This window comes from Lactuca sativa, chromosome 9 (assembly GCF_002870075.4).
Source record: "Lactuca sativa cultivar Salinas chromosome 9, Lsat_Salinas_v11, whole genome shotgun sequence".
Taxonomy (NCBI): domain Eukaryota; kingdom Viridiplantae; phylum Streptophyta; class Magnoliopsida; order Asterales; family Asteraceae; genus Lactuca; species Lactuca sativa.
Window position 1 is genome coordinate 59,356,006 of NC_056631.2, and position 21,551 is coordinate 59,377,556.

The 21,551-nt window shown below is 33.7% G+C and overlaps 2 protein-coding genes across 3 annotated transcripts; both read left to right on the forward strand.

The window, feature by feature from the left end:
• The first annotated feature begins 664 nt into the window (after nucleotides 1–664).
• Nucleotides 665–3,847, forward strand: LOC111913942 (pentatricopeptide repeat-containing protein At2g27610). Its single transcript, XM_023909688.2, has one exon. The coding sequence runs from the start codon at nucleotides 1,620–1,622 to the stop codon at nucleotides 3,690–3,692; it is 2,073 nt and encodes a 690-aa protein (XP_023765456.1). The 5' UTR covers nucleotides 665–1,619; the 3' UTR covers nucleotides 3,693–3,847.
• An 8,155-nt stretch (nucleotides 3,848–12,002) lies between these two features.
• On the forward strand, nucleotides 12,003–14,870 carry LOC111914017 (uncharacterized). 2 transcript variants are annotated; one of them, XM_052767953.1, is made up of 4 exons: nucleotides 12,003–12,211; nucleotides 12,386–14,058; nucleotides 14,164–14,281; nucleotides 14,397–14,870. In XM_052767953.1, exons 1-4 carry the CDS (start codon nucleotides 12,007–12,009, stop codon nucleotides 14,618–14,620), a joined length of 2,220 nt encoding a protein of 739 aa, XP_052623913.1. In that variant the 5' UTR covers nucleotides 12,003–12,006; the 3' UTR covers nucleotides 14,621–14,870. The 2 variants fall into 2 exon arrangements, with proteins under 2 accessions (XP_052623913.1, XP_023765559.2); XM_023909791.3 differs by having other exon boundaries at nucleotides 12,004–12,211; nucleotides 14,394–14,870.
• Nucleotides 14,871–21,551: the final 6,681 nt, after the last annotated feature.

Genomic DNA, 21,551 nt, shown 5'->3' on the forward strand with positions numbered 1-21,551 from the left:
GATTTTTTGGTTCATATGTGTTATATAGGTTTGGTCATAGTTTTGAGATTTATCATGTCACTGATCCTTATGGTTGGCAACTTCATCATCTTTGGTCCTTGTAGTTACCATCCATATGACTCCATTAAACACAAATGAAATGACAAAAATGCTCATGATTATGTCTACTTCTAATTTCTTTTCTTATTATATTTATTTAAATTATTAAATAAATGGAACACATCTTCCAACCCCACCCTTGAACTTGTAGATGGGTGCCACTGACGGACTTGTAGTTTGCGGTGACTGGAGTTGCCCTAAAAAAGATAACCGACACATCAGAGTTCACTAATATTCAATGGAAATCTTAAACATCATCACCTCTCTCTATGCATTTTTTTTATAACCCAATACTCCACCCATCTATGCCAATTGTAGCTGTCAATTGTCATACAAAAATTATACGAACCCAAAGCTCGCTAAAAGTGGTGATATGACTCCAAAATCGATGTACATACATTCAAATGGAACACCATTTGCAACTTAACCTAATACCATCTTCAACATGAATGATTTACATTACTACGTCCTTTAGCTTACTAAAACATCAAAACAACACTAATTTCTATTTTGGTTTTTATTTAATGCTTGGGCCGTTAGAAGGAATAACTATAAGTGGGGAGTATTGTAATATCGGGAGATGGTCGATGGTGGGAGACGACATCACTAATGGGATTTACTAATCCCAACAATAGAATAAACACATGACAACAGAAACAATTTAACAAATTATTCTAAGGCAAGTTAAGATCCAAACCCTACAAAGTTCTAGGGGAATACATGAAACACATTGTGTATACTACTAAGTTCTAGGGGAAATTCTAACTTGAAAACTTGAGATCCGGTTTCTCAAAAATATCTAACGGGCCAATATACCTGAGACTCAATTTTCCTTTCTTCCCAAAACGCATCACTCATTTCCAATGCGATATTTCCAACATAAATAAATCATCGGGATTCATCTTGAAATGTCTCTTCTTCAAATTTGCACAACTTCTTTGTCGGTCTTGGGCCGCTTTCATGTGAGTTTGGACAATCTTGATCTTTTCATTGGTAATCCTTACCAATTTTGGTCTCGTAAACTTCTTCTCACCCATTTCTAACCAACACATGTGTGTCCCACACTTTCTTCCATATAAAGCTTCATACGAGGGCATTCCAATACTCGAATGAAAACTGTTATTGTGAGCAAAATCTATCAATGTCAAGTGCTCATCTCATTTACCGTTGAAATCGATATCCATTATCCAGCCGAACCCAAAAAAAAATAAAAATAAAAAATAAAATCACCTTCATGAATGAATGGCCATTGGCCACTAAATGGGCTCTTTTTATATAGTGTAGTTATAGTTATATCTTGAATAAAAGAGAAAAAAGAAAAGAAAAGGTGCAACACTTTTAAAAGCGGCTGTCGTCACTGTCAACTCCCATAGGATCCATACGAGATTTATTGGGAGCCATCAGCGATTACTATCAACTCCCATAGGATCCATACGAGTTTTATTGACGACTAGCACCAATGCAACACTGGCCACATCCATCAGAAAACATCCTCCACAACAACACACCACCATCTCCCGATGAATTTCACTCATCTCCTACGATCGTTTACGAATACAAGCTCAGCTCCCAAAGGCAGAGCAGTTCACGCCATGCTTATCAAATCTGGGGTCTTCCCAGATGTTTATACGTACAACCATCTAATCACAATGTACTGTAAAACAAACCGTATTAATGATGCGCGCCTGGTGTTCGATAAAATGCCTCAAAGAAACCTTATTTCTTGGACGACTTTAATTTCGTCTTATTCTCATATGGGTTTCTCGGATGAAGCTTTGGATTGTTTTAGATCAATGGTAGCTGATGGTTTTACTCCGAATCACTACACCTACGTCAGTGCTTTATCTGCCTGTGCTAACTTAGGGGTTTTGATCACAGGTAAAGAAATTCACGCAATGATTATAAAGTTAGAGAACAAATTAAACAGTTTTGTAGAAAACTCTTTGGTTAATTTCTACGGAAAATGTGGGATGCTGAAGAATGCAATGTCTATTTTTAATGAAATTTTGGACCCAAACGAGGTTTCTTGGACTTCACTCGTTTCATGTGCTTGTCAATGTGGAGAATACTTAGAAGGATTAAAGATTTTCTCCAAATCCCACAAAGCAGCAGTAAAGATCAATGAATTTGCATGTGCAACTGTTCTTGGTGCTTCTGCTGCTGTAGAAAACATGAATCTTGGCATTCAACTCCATTCATACACAATAAAATGTGGAATCAGAATGGACCAATTTGTCATCACTGGATTAGTTAACATGTATGCTAAATGTGGTCAACTAGAAATGGCTCTACAAGCTTTTCATGAAGTCAACAACCCTCATTTAACCACATACACTGCACTCATCCAGGGTTTTGTCCAACAAGGCAAAGGTAAAGAAGCCACTAATCTTTTCCTTAAATTACATTCTTCAAATCACAAACCAAACGAAAGAACATTTGCAACTATTCTTGGAGCTTTCATTGACACAAAAGAAATCAAAATCGGGACACAACTCCACTCGTTAATTACAAAACTCGGTTACATTTCCTTCACCTTTGTCGGGAATTCACTTATCGACTTCTATTCCAAAAACGCCCTTCTCCAAGAATCTTTAAAGATTTTCCAAGAAATGACTCAACACGATGTTGTCACATGGAACACACTCATTTCTGGACATATGAATTTAAATTGTCACGAAGAAGCTTTACAGCTTCTTCGTGACATGTTGTTCAAAGGATTTGAACTCAATCTTTACTCTTATTCAAGCATTTTAAACATATGTGGCGATCTGCCAGCTGTCGAGTGGGGGAAACAGACACATGGATGCATCGTGAAGCACAGATTTGATTCAAATGTTGTGGTTGGAAGTGCCCTTATTGATATGTACGCGAAATGCGGACGATTATCGAATGCGCGTGTAATTTTCGATAAATTTAATTCGAAAAACATCGTTTCGTGGAATACAATGATAAATGGATACGCGCATCATGGTCATGGTAAAGAAAGTTTAGAAATTTATGATATGATGTTGAATTGTGGAGTGAAACCTAATAGTGTGACATTTATTGGTGTTTTATCTGCTTGTGGTCATTCCGGGCTTCTAGAAGAAGGGTTACACCATTTCCGTTGTATGAAAAATTACGATCTTACCCCTGGAACCGATCATTTAGCGTGTATGGTTAATTTGTTTTCGCGTAAAGGGCAAACGAAGTTGGCGTTGGATTTTATAAATAGTTTTGATATTAAACCGGATAAGGTGGTGTGGAGGTGTCTTTTATCGGGTTGTAGAATAAATAAAGATTTTGAATTGGGAAAATATGCTGCTGAGAAAATTCTTAGTATTGATCCGGATGATGTTTCAGCGCATATCATGTTGTCGAATATTTATGGTGAGTTAAATATGTGGCATGAAATTGCGAAAGTTAGGAAAGTTATGAAAGATAAGGTATTGAAAAAGGACACGGGGTATAGTTGGATTGAGGTGAAGAAGAAAACGTATTTGTTTTCTTCGGGGCAGGATGGTAATTTTGAAGCGGAGTGTGTATCGGAAGTTTTGAATGTATTAAATGAGCAATTGTTTGATGAAGGATATGTGCCTGGTGGCATGTTATAAGAGCTTTTATTTGTTATGTAGGACAATACAAGACATATCCAGTTGTACTGATTTTGACATGCATTGAATTCAAAATGAGGCCAATGTAAATTTTTTCCACATTTATGCAAGGTAATATTTTGTATGTGCCTATGCATAGGCACATCTCATTGTCATTTGTTCATCATAAGTGGTCTAACTTCATATATACTCAATAGAAAAGCTTTTAAACATATCTTCTGCTAAACTACTAAGATTATGTGTCAATGACATAACATTAGGGGTGAGCAAACCCAAACCAAAAAACCGAGAAACCGACTAAAACCGACAAAACCGAAACCGAAAAAACCAAAACCGAAGCAAAACCGACGGTTTGGGTTTGATATTTTTAGAAATCGAAAAATCGGGTTCGGGTTCGGTTTCTAACCATAAACCGACCCATCCAACCCAAGAAACCGACCCATACTTAAAACCGACAAACCGCCCCAAGAAACCGACCCATCCAACCCGAAAAACCACCCATACTTGATTGTGTTTTAGTTGTAATATGTAAGTTGTAATTGACTATTTGTTGTAAGACTCATATTTTTTGAAGTACTTAACTTCAATTTGTTATTTTTTGAAGTATCTAACTTGTTGCTTCATTTATGGAAAATTGGTTAAAACCTTAAACCCATGGGTTTAAACCTAAAACCCGTGAGTGTATGGGTTGAACCCAAGAAACCGAAAAACCGCCCAAACCGACCTCAGAACCCAAGAAACCGAACCGACCAGAAACTGATCCTATTGGGTTCTAAAAACCAGAAACCGACCATTTATGGGTTGGGTTGGGTTTGAGTCCAAAACCGACCCAAACCGACCCATGCACACCCCTACATAACATACTAATATCTAGGAGTGAGCACGATGCGGTTATAGGCTAACACCGCACCGCAAACCGTAAATGCGGTTATTCCATTTTTAAAACCGGTTTGGTGCAGTCAGTTGAAATAATATTTCAGTTTTTTCATGATTCATTTGGACAATTGAGACATTTTTTTTAATGTTTTTAAGAGTTCAAACATATTACTAGTAATAATAAAAACACATAAGGTATAAAACAATAGCTTAAATCACAAACAATTATTATCTTAAAAAGTCAAATAATTAATAATTAACAATCAGTATCTTAAAGTTGCCAAGTTTCACCACGACTATCGTCTATTGGTATCCCATTCAAAATTGATCCGGTGAGGAAGAGAATGAGAATGAGCGTGTAATCGTGTATTATGACTATTGGTATCCGCTCAAATGTGCGTTCTATTTTAACCTTTTAATATATATTATATAATATATAACTAATTAAAAAAATAAATAATTAGATATTGTATATAAATAGTTGCGGTGCGGTTAATACATCTAGTGCGGTTTGTTTTTTTTCTGGTTTTTGAAAAAGTAAAAGTTTTACAACACCGAAAATGTTTAGTTTTTGAAAAATTGAAAATCACACCATCGGTTTTGGTTCTGGTTTTGGGTTTATGCACTTTTTTGGTTGCAGTTCAATTTTTGCTCACGCCTAATATGCGATATGTTGTATTGTTTTACCTACTTAGAATAAATGCATGCTACACAAATGTGCATATGGCCTCGTGAATGATGTGAGCACCATTATTTACCACAACCACAACTACATGCCCACTAATGATGCTATTGAAATTAATATAGCCTTGCGAATTTTGCACATATAAGATGTTATGTATGTCTAGCAATTTGTTTATCAATTTCATATCTCTTTCTACATAAGAAGTTTAAGTTCGAGTGTTGATGTTCGATCCAACATGACCTCAAAAGGGAAAGGATATGCAAGAATTGTCTATACATACTCATATTATTGCGAAAATGGAGAATGTTATCGTTATGATCTTAACATATTCTCAGATATTGGCGACAAGGAGGTTGATGAACTTATTGTAGATGTTATTAGAATTGGACAAAATTTTATTGATCGGGAAAAAACAATGTATCCGTTATAATTTATGTACGTATAACCAAAAAAGCAGTTGTTAAATAATATGAAATACTTAAATGACTATTTTGTATAATAAAAAATGAAAATGTATATGCATTAGTGGTCATGACGTGTGGAGATAATCAATTAATCATAGTCATCCAATCACGATAATCCCAACATCTGGCATTAACATATCCTTGTTTATCTATTTCCATTATCACTGTTCTACCCCTACTTAATGCTTATAACCGCATCCAACTAAAGACACCATAATCATGACCGTTACCTTGTTGTGGTAAATGTTCGAGAAAATTAACCTTCAAGAGCACATCAGTGGACTCCCATCCACTCGTGTCGTAGTAACATGGACTTTAAGTGATCATTCGAATAAGCTATGAAAGGTTGTAAGTTTTTCAAGAGTTTCCAAGTATGACCTTACAAAAACATGTTATCATAAATATTCAAAGTTCATGTCTTCAAGTCGAATTGATTGGTTACCCAAAGACTATTGTCATAGTTAATAGGAAAATACTGATACAATGACATGAAAATAATTAAAAGTTCTAGATTACAACTAAATTAAGGTATACTAAAAAAACAAACATAAAAAATCAACATTTAGACCTTATATAGATATAAATACATGGACCAAAAACCAATTGGGTCTGCTATGCTATTGTGAAACAAAGTCATAGAGCTGACGATAGGTTGATCTGAGTTGGGTTCGGGTTTAACCCATTTATTGATTGAATTGAAATTTCAACCCAACCCAACTTTTCAGATAAATGTGTTGTCACCGGGTTGACTCGTTTATGTAATTCATAACTCAACCTATTAAATAAATGGGTTAAACTGGGTTAACTCATTTCAAATAAAAAATAAATAAATTAACTAAAAATTACACCACTTAAATTAGTTTCAAAGTTAAATAAACTTTCAAAATATAATAAAAGCACAGTCCCTATTCACAAATAAAAAGAAATTGTTCAAACAACATTAAACATATGTAATTTCGAAATGATTTTGAAGCGTGACTGGTGTTTTCGGTGTAAAGAAAAAAGATACGTATTAGAATTACATTTTTTAAAACATAAATAATAATATAACATTATAATTTATAAATTAATTCTTAGATCAATACATGATAATATTTAAATAATTATTAAATTATATATATATATATATATATATATATATATATATATATATATATATATATATATATATATATATATATATATATATATATATATATAAGTTAAATGGTTGGTGGATTGAAACGGGCCGATAATATTTACCCAACTCAACCTATTTAATTAAATGAGTTAGACGGGTTCACCCATTTAATCTAAATAGATTGAAAATCTTAACCCAATCTGCTAATTTTGAAGGATCGATTATTGTCAGCTCTATAAAATCATAATAGGCATCCTTTGATCTGAGCCTCGTATCAAATAATTAAAACTTTTTCTATTATGAGAAATATTTGACCGGTTTCTTTAGTCAAGATTGTAAATTTACAACTTTTGGTTGGAGTTTTTTTTTTATAATTACGGTGAGTAGTATCACAAATTTATAATAAATTGTTAATAATCAACATATATAAAATACAATTAAATAATTCATATTCAAATTAGTCACATGAATAAATCAAAAACTTTCTTAAAGCTTTAACATGTAACACTTTAATTTAATATTGGACTCCAATAATGGTTTTTACCATTTAAGTTTTAAGCTTTTTTTTTTTTTATGGTAAATATTATCAACTGTTTTTGTTACACTAATTACCATATGAATCTCATGTTTTGTACAATTAACTTTATTTGTCCAATAATGTTCCATTTTACTTCGTTTTATTATATATAACCTTTAAAAGTTTATTGTTTTGACTACCTTTTTCTTTTAATCTTGATCTTCAATATTAAATATTAAATTCGTAATAGTCATATTATATTTTCATCATTTTTAATATTTATATAGAAACGAAATATAGTATAGATTTAGTAGTAATTTTATTTGGAGTCAAAGACAAAATTTAACCTAATATTTTAAACTTTTTTCTCGAAACAACCAAAATATTAAGAAATAAACCAGATAGCTAGTGATTAATTATACTCCCAACGTTATTAGATCAACATCATCAATAATAAACAAAAATCCACTTCATATCATTCATTTTACATCGATTATCAAATAAAACTTGAAAATTGAGGTTAGAAAAATATCAAATCGTTTTTTTTTTTTTTTTTTTTGAAAAATTTCATATAATTCTCTATGAATCTACTCTTTTGTAAGATTTAAATGGTCAAAATATCATGTATTTAACATTTTTAAAAAAAGTTAAATTGTATGCACTCCAACTGTTTAATGAAATGCATGGACTAAATTATCACGTTATATTCATATATGAATATGTTTTCTCAATATATGATTATTAAAACAAAAAAACAAATATGCAAGTCTGTATGTTATTCATATGTGAATAACATATAAAAATTATATATACTTGTGAAAATACTGTGTAATATTCATAAGTGAATATATCATCTAATATTCACAAATGAATATACTATGTAATATTCACATGTGATTAGGCCTGACAATCGTGTCGTGTTCGGGTTGGCGTGTCGCGAGTTGGCGGGTCAAAATATGCCAACCCAAACACGACCCATTTAAATATACAGGTCACGGGTTGGCGGGTCACGTATTGGCGGGTTTGAAACATAAACCCATATATGACCCGCCAACCCATTTATTTATACGGGTTCACAAGTTGGCTGGTTTGTGGGTCAGATTTAGGTTCGTGAGTCCGAATTTTAGACATTAAAGTCTTAAACATCCAAATGAAAATTATAAACATTCATAGAAACATGTTACAGACTTAGCCTTATAGGTTACGACTTACGACCTTAGACCATTCACCACGAGTCAAAATGTCAAAACAGTCAAATAGTCTATGAATCAATGGTATATATTATAAAATACTAATTAAATATTCATACTTGATACATAAAAATACATTTAAAAATAAAATAATTTTTTTTATTAAGAATATAAACGGGTTGGCGGGTCAACCCGTTTATTTTTTGAGAAACCCATATATGACTCGTTTAATAAACAGGTTGACGGGTTGGCGGGTTGAAAACTCAACCCAAACTCATTTATTTCGTGTCGTGTCGCAGGTCGTGTCGCGTGTCGTGTCGAGAATTGCCAGGCCTACATGTGATATACCATGTAATACTATGTAATATTCAGATATGAAAATATCATCTAATATTCATAAGTGAATATACCATCTAATATTCACAAGTGAATATACTATGTAATATTCATAAGTGAATGCATCGTCTAATATTTAAATATGAATATAATATGTTTATTATATGCTATATTCATATATGAATGATACTTAAATTGTAAAAAAAAAAATTAATCATAGTTTTTATTCATAACTGAATAACGAATGTACTGTAGTAAAAACCTGCTTCATTTTTATTCACTTATGAATAACGATAGCTGAAAATATAAAAAAAAAATTATTTTATCTTAAAACTATATCAATATGGATGTCTATTTGTAGAGAATAAAAAATCATGAATTTTGGTATATTTAAAATCATTTTTTGATAAAAATAGCTTATAAAAATTAAAAAAAAAACTATGTTTTTGTATATATTAAGGTAATGATTAACATAGTTTAAGGAAATATGTTATGTTGGAAAACACATGTGCATTCGTTTCCCATTTCTGTCGGTACGTTGGAAGATTTTGCGGCAAAAATAAATGATTCGCTGAGAATGATTCCCCATTCTCAAACATTTTTTTTTCTCAATTGAAGTCTCCTATATATATATATATATATATATATATATATATATATATATATATATATATATATATATATATAGGGTTAGGTTATTTTGTTTTCACTATCTATTGTGTGCATGTATGACTGATTCTGGACCAATTATTTTAGTTATTTTAAGAAAGTAATTAATGCATATTACATGTTGAAGATATAATAGATATTAATTACATCTTCAGCATTTAATATGCATTAATTACTTTCTACAAATAACTAAAATGATTGGTCCAGAATCAATCATACAGGCACACAATAAATAGTGAAAACATTTGAACCTAACTCTCTCTCTCTCTCTCTCTCTCTTTATATATATATATATATATATATATATATATATATATATATATATATATATATATATATATATATATATATATATATATATATACACACACACACACATGAAAACAGCCTCTAAAACAGTTACGTTGCTTAAAATTTAATACATACATCATAGTCAAGTTTTTGACATTATTAACTCTGTGTCATAGTCATAGACATCATAACATCATAAGATGTGTTTTTTTTAGAACAAACTAACTCACACATATCTAATTTTATTTATAAATCTACACATTTAGTCCTCAAGATGTGATGCTTACGGCTCTTGGCATGAACAATATTAATAGAAATTAGAAAACATTTTCTGTTTATCGAAACCAACTTATATTAGTTTTCTTTTAACTTATGTTCAAGGAATCACATGAGAAAAATCGTTAGAAATATCATTCTTCTAATAAAACTTGGAGACAAATCCATTGAATCTAATTGTATGGAAGAACATGTGGTTGTAGTAAGTTGTAACATATCTCCATTGAATCTGATTGTTTGCTTCAAGTTATTTACTCTCATGGTATTAAATACATGATGGTGATAGTTAATATCTCCATTCAAGCGAAAGTGCAAAAATGAGTATAACGTTTTTTTTTTTTTTTTTTTTTTTTTTTTCAAATCTTATTAAGGTCATTTCTTAATATTTGGTTATTTTCTTGAAAAATAATTAAAGAATAAGGATAGATTTGACATTTCTGTTTTAGTTAATGTAATTATAAACTACTTTTTAAGCTTATAAATTATGTTTAGAAAATAATACATTAGACAAAAGCTTTATAAAAATTTGGTCAATTAGTTAATTTCAATTTTTTTTTTCTAAAATAGTTACTGGAACATATTTAAAGTAATAGCATCTTGTTCATTAAAATTTATAAAACATTATATTATAAATTATAAATAAATAAAAAACTACGAATGAGATAAATTAATACTATTATTGTTACGTTTTTTTTGAACTTTTAAAATGGACGAGTTGTCTACATGTAACGAAAAGCTTACCAAATAAGCTTTTCGCTCTCGATACTCTTGAAATAGAAAATCTGAATGCGGTTTAATGGCATTTTCTTGGTTCCAGGTAAAGAAACCTGTGATAGCTTTAATGCGAAATGTCCTTTTTGCCCTTGTTTGTTTTCCTTGCTGTGTACGCTTTGGCATGAATTGACTGATAGACTTCAGTAAAAATTTGCATTTAAACCCCCAATTTTATGCATATTTATCCTTTCTACCCTTCATTAATATTATCATAAAGTCTAGAAAACCCTTTACTCTTACTTTATTTTGAAACCATTTTGGTAACGTTTTCTATCACATAACCCATAACTATTATGTTAAAAGGTACGAAATCACAACCATAAAGCTATAAAAAAATAAAACAAATTCTGTCAAGAAAACATAATATAATTTATTTATAAATTTTATTTATGTGCATAGATTTTCTTGCTTCCCCTGTCAACACATGTTGGTTGGCACAACCTTTATTAATGGACTACATGTTGGCATAACTTTCTTATTTTAAGACCTCGACACTTCGTGATTATTTTTTCCTGAATTTGCACCAATTAAACATCTTGATTTATTTATATTTATTTATAGCAATAAAATAAAAGCTTAATTTAAAAACATCCAAAACTTTTGTATCTCTTCTTCTCTTTCTCTTTTATCACATATAACTTAGAGATTTTTTTTGTCTACATAAAAATTAGAATTTTATAAAAAAAATTAAATTTTATATTAGATTAGAACTTTGTAATAAATAATTAAATTTTATGTTCACATCCAACACATTTTCTTTTCTTATCTGACCGTATGCAACTTATGATATAAACACTCGTTAGCAAACCTCTTTATAAAATTATATTTTTTGGTATTTTCTTTTAAGTCACACATGGTTATAGAATAATAAATAGTTTTTATAAGGTATTTAGAGTGTAGTTGAATAAATGTTTGGTTTTATAAGTTTGATATGTTTCCATTTAGAATTCTAAGTTTGTGAAAATTGTCTCTGTATTAAAAGGACTGGAAGTGAAAATACTTCAAACATTTGGGGTGAAAGTTGAGATTGAGACAAAATATATGGATGTAAGAGAAAAATTCAATTTAATTTTGCCCTTTTTACTCCCTCTTTTTTAATTTTGATTGAATAATAATATGAGCGGAACAGTTACCCTAGGGTTCCAGATCCAACGGCCAGCACCGCTTCCGCCTCTTCACTTACCCCTCTCTGCCATAACGGCCGCCACATACATCATTTTCTTCCTCCCGCCCTCCGCCCCCCGCCCTTGCCGATTTCCCACTCATCACCACCACCCCCACCACCACATCTCTATCTCTAAACTCTATCAGCCGTTAACAGGTACGTTTATATCACAGACATGTATGTAGAACATAGTCAGGACTAGAACTTTTCAAACGATTAGTCGCTTCTTAGAAAAATCCGGATCTAATATGTCCGTGAAGTCTTCTTTTTTTACTTAGATTTTTGGTTTTTTTTTGTGAGTATAAGCATATGTATATGTATAATTTTTAGTTTGTCGTCGAGGATTTTACCTGAGGATACGAATTGACCTCATCGGTCATGAGAATTTTGAGAGTCTGAGGAGAATTAGGAAAGAAAGATCGTCGGAGGTTTTGATTGCTCATCGGGAGAGGGAGAGGGATAGGACGGTGCCCATGCCGTCGGTGGAGATGAGGAGGACGACTAGGGTTTTTGGTGCTAGGGTTTTGAGGTCAGGTAGACGATTGTTTCCTACTGACGAGAAGCTGAAACATATGAGGCGAACAAATCTCGCTGTTGAAAACGCCGAAGAAGATTGGATTGAGTTGCTCGATCACGACGATGGTGATGTTGAATTTAAAGATAACGGATGGCACAATTCACATGAAGCAAACAACGACGAGCTTATGGACATTGAAGGAGAAACACAAACTGAAATCAAATTAGGGGAATTGAGGTTAGACGATTCTTTCCATCAAATTCACCATAACAGTGGTTGCAGGAGGTGGGGATTGGTTTATTCAAGAAAACGGAAGAGAAATCTACCATCTACAGATCATGATACTCAAGTCTCTTCAGATAAAAGATATGGTAAGAAGTTTGTGAGAAAGCAAGCCAGGAAGACAATCATAGCAGATGAATTACTAACCGATTTTCAAACTTTGCCACCAAAAATCATTATCAAAAGAAATCAATCTCCAGTCAAGCGGCTACCTTTAAGATCCAAATCCAAAAGAAAGAAGGTTCCAACAGGTATGAATACTTCAAATTTGCCACCAAGAAACAACATCACAATCCACCGAGCTATTCAAAAGAGGCGAAGTTCTTTCAGATCAAGAAAACGAAGGAACCCCTCAAGCTGTCTGGTAAAAGATGGCGTTCCATTCTTCCCAATAAAGTCAAACCCCGAGATTTCTCAGTCAATCTGCAGACCTAATTTCAAAGAACTCAAATCTACACTTGTGGAACTAACCCAAAATATAGATTCAGCTACTTGCAGTGCAAATATATTAGTGATAGAATCAGATAGGTGCTATAGAGAAAGTGGAGCTGTAATCACCATGGAAATGGCTGCTCCTAAACAATGGTTTCTTGTAGTTAAAAGAAACGGGGTCGAAAGTTTCCGGGTCGAAACCCGAACCGCAATGCGATCCTGTTTTCACAACCGGGTCACCCATGCAATAATTTGGGCTGGAAATGATGAAAGCTGGAGACTTGAATTCCCAAATAGACAAGATTGGTTTGTTTTCAAAGAACTTTACAGGAAATGTTCTGAAAGAAGTGTCCAATTGCAAGCTACTTTAACTAGCATAATCCCTGTTCCTCGGGTAAATGAAGTAAAAGGGTATGCAGATGTTGAATCTTCACCTTTTATAATGCCTGATTCTTATATTACTTCAAGAGGTGATGAAGTTTCTAGGGTTTTGGAAAGGAGTGACACTGTGTATGACATGGATTCTGACGATGACGAGTGGTTGAAAAAGTTTAATTTTGACCGTGATGTGAAAGTCAATGAAGATGATTTTGAGAAAATAATTGATAGTTTTGAGAGAGGGATTTATGGTAGTCCTGAAGATTATGCTGACGTGGCATTGGTTGTTGATCGATGTCAAATGCTGGCATCGAAGGATGTTCTAGAAGGTGTTTATGATTATTGGATGGCTAAACGCAAGAAGAAGCATTCGGCTCTTATCCGTGTTTTTCAGGTAAATATAAAATGTTATTAACAATATCATAATGCCATCTCATAAGGGCATTAACGTCTTTTCATTTGCAGACCTTCTTATGTAATTTTGTTTTTTTTTTGGCAGTTTTACAAACCAAAGAAAACCGAACAGCTCAACACCAAATCCGTTCTTCGCAAGAAAAGGTCATTTAGAAAACGTGGAAATCAATCGGGAAGAGGAAAGCAACTAACTTTCTTGAAAGGTGTGTACATATTAATGCAATATATATTTTATTCTGTTTGTTTTTTTTTTTTTTTATTCTCATATAATGTGAAATTACGAAATTGACCTTGGTATGATGGTCATATTTACAGCAGCCCTGTATGATAAAAACGTGGAAGAGGCGGAAAACACGGCCCTGAAAGTCGAAGAAACAGAAGGAGCTGCAAAAAGGGCTGAAGAGGGAGCGATTGTGAAGCGTGAAAGAGCTCAGATGTTAATGGAGGTTGCAGATTTACTAACTTACAAGGCGACAATGGCACTTAGGGTTGCAGAAGCTCTTGCAACATATGGATCTGTGGAATTGGGGGATATGATTTGATTTGTGTTGGTGGAAAAGGAAAAGGAAAAGAAAGCTTTTTGCATGATGTTGTTTGGCCATGAAAGCTTGCTTGGTTTGGTGGTACTGTAATTGTTGTACAGATCTTTAATTGCATGTACATTCTGCATCATCATCATCATCATCATCATCATCGGTAGTAGTACTTTACGAACCAAATGTTGTACAATTGGAGATTTGGTTTAGTTTCTTCTAAAAATTATGATAAAAAAGATACATGGGTTTTAACTTATCAGGGGTTGAATTCAATTGAAAGCATGTTTGCTGCTTTTGTTTTTATTCATCATCCTTTGGTTCTGGGTTTGTTTGGTATGATTGAAACCAAGTTATATTTGGTGGGATTGTTTGGTATAAGTTATAATCGAATAAATTTTTTAAGAAATAAATTGAACAAAATTATGAATTGATTTTCAAGGTCGACTTGAATGATTTTCTACCACCTTGAAGTGTTGTTTGCACTAACAAAAAATAAAATAAGATAAAATAAATAGAAATCTCAAAATAGTATTGCTTTAAATGTGAATGAAATCCTAGAAAATCAAACGTATTATCTTTCAATTTTTCAAAAAGATATATGTTATTATTTTGTTTAATATATATGTTTTTATTTTGTGTAATTTAGGGGTATTTGGATTGTTTTTAAAACAATTTTTGTCTTTTAGAGCATTGGGTATGGGTCAAACCCATTTCCATCCACAACGCTGCCACATCACCTGCAACTCTTCATGACTTCTTGAGGGGATGGTATTCCCAGTCTTAACCTCGTTGAGGTGAAGAAAAAAAGAAGAAAAACAGAGAAAAGAAAGAGGAAGAAAGAAAGAAATTGGCGTTATGGGACGTTATGCCAGCAACGAGGAGCAACGAGCAACACCAAAACGAGAAGCAGGGGCGGTGTGCAATGAGATGCAATGTTGTTTTGGGCGTCCACCTCAGCCTCGTTGAGGCTCAACGAGACCCATACCGGGTGCTCTTAACTTTTCCAAAAAAATTAAAAGATAGCTAAAAGATGTTTGGGTAATACAAAGACGTTTTAAAATAATTCTTAGTGTAAGAGTAAAAGTTAGTGTTTCAAAAATCACAAAATCCTATCTTTTTGTGATTTTTGGGACTTTTTAACATGAAAATACGACTTTTATCCTAAAAGAAAATACAAACACATTTTAAAGACTATTTTTTGGAAAAAGTCATTAGCCAAAAAGTCCTTTTACAAAAAGGATAATGACTTAAAAGGGTAACATATTTTTAGGTTTGTAAACATTTAGTCATTGACTTTTATTTTTGTCCAAATTTTCCCAGTAAACTTGTTACACTGTTCAAAAAACATCCTTATAACCTACTATCGGAGGTTTAGCCGGTTTCCGGCGTTCTTGTGAGCTCCAGTGAGACTCCGGTCATCTTTTCCGGCGAGTCTCCGACCAAAAACACCAAAACAACACATACATAAACAAAAAATACCTAGATTCATGTGTTTTCCTCAAGAAAATTTTCAACCCCTTCAACCCAAATTGAACATCTTCAAGAACAACTAGATCTGAAAAATGAGTTCATCAAAAATGTTTTCAGATTTGTGTGAGTGTGTGTGTGTTTGGTAGATCTGAACAAAAATTCTCCAACTCTTCAATCAGTGTGTATGTGTGGGTTTTTTAGATCCGAAAACACATACACAATCATCTTCATCCCTTCAAACCCTTCGACCTAAAAATCATAAACCCATAAATCCTTCAACCACTTCAACCCAAATCTGACCATCTTCAAGAACAAATAGACCACAAAAAATAAGTTCATCGATGTGTGTGTGTGTTCATCTTCTTCCTAGAAATCAAAAGATCTTCAACTGAAGTTATGTTTTTGAGTTATAGTTTGAAATCAAGTTTCCATTTTTGTTCAAGAACACATTGTTCTGAACTTGAATCTAGAAGTGTTCATGTGAAAAGTTTGAAGCTCGAAAATCATGTTTCCATTTTTGTTCAAGAACACACTGAACTCGAATCTGAAATCAAGTTAATATAAGAAATCGAGAATCATGAGTGTTTGTATGTTCTTGAACATATGAAGATGACTTTTGGGTTTGTGTTCGTGTTCTTCATCATATTTGTGTTCTTGTTCTTCATCAGATCTAAAACCAGCATAAATCTTTTTTGTTTGTGTTCTTGAAGGTCTGATGAGCTTTAAGATGAACTCGAGTTAGGGTTTTCAAACCCAAAAATCGTCGGAGTGTTGTTCCAGATATTTTGTTCATCGTGTTCATCTTCTTTGTTCTTGGAAGTCAACAAAGTACAAACAATGCAGCACAATGTACAAGTTCGTCGATGCATTATGCTTTGAACCAACTCACATAAAATCGATTTCTTCTATGTGCTTGGAAATTGTTTCTAGAAAGAAGAAGATGATCGAACATCAGATTTAGGAAGAAGATGAAGACCTACAAACCTTGAAGATCATTGTGTATGTGTTCATGTGATACTTTTTCTATTCAAACTCAAGAACATTTATCATTATTTCTCTCTCAAAAAAATGATATATTTAAGTGTAAGGTGTTTGATCTTCAAGCTGAATCACGATATGAAGACACAGAAGTTCATGTTCTTGAGTTCGTGTTCTTCATTAACTTCGTTTTTCCATTTTTGTTCAAGAACACAACTTTGATTTATGGGTTTTTCTTCATGTTCTTCATCAGATTTTTCGATTTATGTTCTTGAGTTCATGTTTGGTTTAGATTTCTGGTCTGGAGATGAAATATTGTGTGTGTTGTTTATCAAAAAATAAAAAAATTAAATTATTTTAGATTTATGGTTGGAGACTCACCGAAGAAGATGACCGGAGTGTCGCCGGAGGTGGGAAATATGCCGGAAACCGGTTTAACCTCCGATAGCAAGTCATAAGGATGTTATTTGAACAGTTGAACAAGTTCAACGGGAAAATGTGGACAAAAAAAACATCAGTGACTAAATGTGTACAAACTGAAAAATATGTTACCCTTTTAAGTCATTATCCCTTTACAAAAAGGACTTTTAACATCAAAAAGTAATCCCAAACACTCCCTTAAACACATCTATAATAGAACTTTTTTACGGTTTTTTTGATGCTACGTCAACAGTCCAAAAGAGTTGATAAGTCTTCAGAACATTAAGAGTTTGTTCTTTAAAACTAAATGTGAACACATCAACTTGTAGAGGTGAGCATCCCGAACGATGGATCAGACGGTCTTCGGTTCCCGAAATCTCACTAAGTCGGTTATGGGTTTTTTTACTTGTCCGGTTATCAAAGTTGAAAGTTTTTCATGTAACGACCCAAACTTTTTTTTTTTATCTAAATATACTGATTTATCAGAGTTTTTCTATAAAATGCGAAATTCTAACTTCAAAAACATTTTACATCACAGGTTATAATCAAGTTTACAATAAATCATAACCATAATTTACAGCAACAAGGAAATACTAAAATACAATTCTACTTCTAGTCCAAGTTCTTAGTGCTCCTACCTCCTATCGTACAATGGCTACCATCTAAACCGACAACAACTAAACGAATCTACAACACTAGTCCACATGTCTAGTGAATTATACTTTAATTTTGTTCTTATGTATTCATACTTGTGACATCCACAATTTCACGGCCAGAAAAACCGATTTGTTTATGCTTATTTAAAAATCAGAGTATTATTTTTGAAGAATAATATTGCCGAATTTATTCCCAGAAAACATGATAATGATATTATCAAAGCATTTCCAAAGAAATGTGTTTTACTTATGTTAAAACATTGGGATGTCATAGTCAATACAGAAACATAAGCATAACAAAATATTACAAGCCTTACAGTAATAAAACTAGTGGCCTAATACTCATTGAATCTCCCAGCAGAATGTATCTTTCATATAGTCATCTGTGATACAATAAACTGAGTGGGTCAGGTTGGAAAACCTGGTGAGTACATAGGGTTTTCAACCCACAATAATATAATTATTATGTTTAATCATCAAACAATAACCAAACTTCTTATCCCCATTATCTTCTTTATTCTTAAGGATCTACCCTAAGAATCATCTATTCTTCATTCATTCATTCCTAAGGATTGTCCTAAGGAATATGCATGAAGTCTATCGCTGCCAGGGTATATCTAACATACACTAAGTCCATAGTTGCTGATGTTATCTATTAGACACTAAGTCCATAGCTGCCAATGTTCATCTATAGGGTACTAAATCCATAGTTGCCAACGTTCCTCTATAGGGAACTAAGTCCATAGTTGCCAAGGTTTTTAGAGTACATCTGGTGAACACGTAGTTCAAAAACACCTATAGGTTGTGAGCCTGCTAGCGTTCCACATGATTGTCTATAATAGTCTGTGGTTGTCATTTATACTCTGCTAGATGACTGGATCATCGTTTAAGTCAACGTTTCTCATCATCTTTCTCCAATCATCATCTATATCATCTTTTATTTCTCATCATTCATCTACCCATCTATACCCAATATATTTATAGGTATGAAAATACATATACAGTTTAAATCACGTAAAACATGTATATGTCATTCATCTAGCATAGATATCAGGAACACAGATAATAAACACATATAGCATGTATTAATATTGAATACTTCATATCTATGTGTAATATGAAAGTAACTATGCACTCACTTGTTAAAGTGACGACTCAAAATTCAGGCAGCACTCCGCTTATAACAATTGTCTTTTCCTTTGATGTAAACTAGTATTATCATCACTAAGTTTTAGTCTATTATTTATTGCGACTAATTGTTAGTCTAGATTCATCATTAAATCAAACTGTACTTCAAGAACTATCAAGTAAGGAACAACCAGGTAGGATCATATTGGAGGTAAGATCTACCCAATCATCACCCATCTTGATTGTGCCATCCCATTCTTTGAACGAGTTGAACCAGTCAAGATTATACATCATGTGATAGGATGCTCTAGAATCCAAGACTCAAAACATCAGTAGAACTTGATGTATATACAGTCAGTACATCACCATCGTCCCCTTCATCAAAACTTTCTTGAACCACAACAGTTGTGTTATTGCTGCTTGATTCACTCTTGGACTTCCCATTCTTCAGATGTGGACAATTTCGCTTGAAGTGCCCATTCTCCTTACAGTTATAACACTTGGCATTCGATGAACCTTTAGACTTCGATTTTGAATGTGATCTCCCTCTGTTTCCCTATTTCCTCTCTTATGTCCTCCCTCTCCCTGCAAACAAAACAGAACTGGACACCTCCTCTCCAAATGAAAATTTTCTTTTCAGTTCCTTGGACATCAGAGAGTCCTTCACATATGAGTTAGGAAGAGAAAATAAAATAATGAGCGCCTAATATTCATCTTCAATCTTCACGTCAATACCTTGTAGATCCAAGATGAAACGATTGAAATTATCAAGATGATCTTTCACTTGGGTACTTTCAGATATTTTGATAGTGTACATGTTGGGTTTTGAGCATAACAACACTCCTATGTGTTCATGCAACCCTAATTGCTTTGGATCTAAGTTTTTCTCTAGTTATACATACAAATAGATCTTCCAAAGCATAACCCTAATACTAGTATATAACTTCGAAAATCAATTAGAAACTAGGGTTAGAATGTTACCTTTCTTGTTATCTCGTAATAACAAGTGATCCACGGATGATGTTGACTCTTGAAAGCTTGAGTGCCCCAAGTGTTGCACCTATAATGAAGTCATAAACACCAAAAACAAAGGATAAGTGAGAGAGAGGGAAGAATTTCGGCTAGGGTTTCTCTTGGAAGCAATGGCCGAAAGTGGGAGGTTAGGGGTTCCTTAAATAGCTATGGCTGCTAGGGTTTTCAGGTGGAAACCCTAATCCTTGCTTAGGCTCCAAGCAGCCCATGAACCCACCTTCTAGAAGGCCTTGGACGATTTCTATAGGGCCTCCTATAGATTTCGTTCAACCCTTTCGAAAGTGGGAGGTCAAGGGGTCCTTAAATAGCTGTTTTGTTGATGATTTCGGGACGTAATCATCTTAAGGGGGATATAATTGTAACACCCGCAGATTCGGGCTAGTCAATTAAGATATAACAAACGTTAATTTTTTTATAGAAGATTATTTAGGATATTGGCGAGTCAGTAGGCAGACTCGGTGAGTAGGGTTGACCTGGAAGGTTGACTTTGACCAGGACTTTGACTTTGACCAGAGTTGACTTAGTTGACTTTCGGGGGACAGTTAGACTAAGTGTTGCATTGATATTGGTAGCTCGGGAGCTAGTGGAGCAGGAGTTTAGAGAGTTGCCGAGCAGCAGCTAGAGGGGTTATCAGCAAGTTCAGCAAGTGCATGTGAGTTTCCCCTTGTGTGAATGGGTCTACAGCCACAATGCCGACCCATGTAGTTATGAGTAGGAAGACCCGGGGGTTAGCCCTAGGCACAGTATGCTAGTATGATATTCAGGACGAGGTCCAATGTTAGCGGGTGAGTGACCAAGGAATGGTTTGCATGATAGTTATACTTGTTGTCTGTGTGATACATGTATGTGCTTGGTAGGAAGGTGGGTGTGGGCGAGGTCCCGTATCTCACCAACAACAGAGTATGGACGGTGTTCCATATCTCATTAGCAGTAGAGTAAGGGCAAGGCCCAGGTTAGGGAAAGAGTGAGTGTGGGACGGGCCCGTATCTCACTATCAGTAGGAGCGTGGATGGGGTTCCATGACTCATCAGTTGCAGGTCATGGGCGAGGCCCAAGATAGGCGAGGCCTTTAGAACAGGATTCGGTAGTATATGTTTAGTTTATGTGTTGTGATATGTTATGTGTTAGTATATGTTGGCGGGCGAGGCCCAGTGACAGGCGAGGCCTAAGCGAAACATATCTGTGTCCGAGCGGGGCTCGAAGCCAGGCGGGGCCTGGAGCGGCGGGGTCGTTGTAACGGGCAAGGCCTAGAA

What these genes read in the sequence shown, in the direction of transcription:
- LOC111913942 (XM_023909688.2), top strand. Translation starts at nt 1,620, where the DNA reads ATGAATTTCACTCATCTCCTACGATCGTTTACGAATACAAGCTCAGCT.
- LOC111914017 (XM_023909791.3), top strand. Translation starts at nt 12,007, where the DNA reads ATGAGCGGAACAGTTACCCTAGGGTTCCAGATCCAACGGCCAGCACCG. An exon ending in CTCTTATCCGTGTTTTTCAG is followed by an intron (nt 14,059 to 14,163) that starts GTAAATATAAAA and finishes TTTTTTTGGCAG; the next exon opens with TTTTACAAACCAAAGAAAAC. An exon ending in GCAACTAACTTTCTTGAAAG is followed by an intron (nt 14,282 to 14,393) that starts GTGTGTACATAT and finishes TCATATTTACAG; the next exon opens with CAGCCCTGTATGATAAAAAC.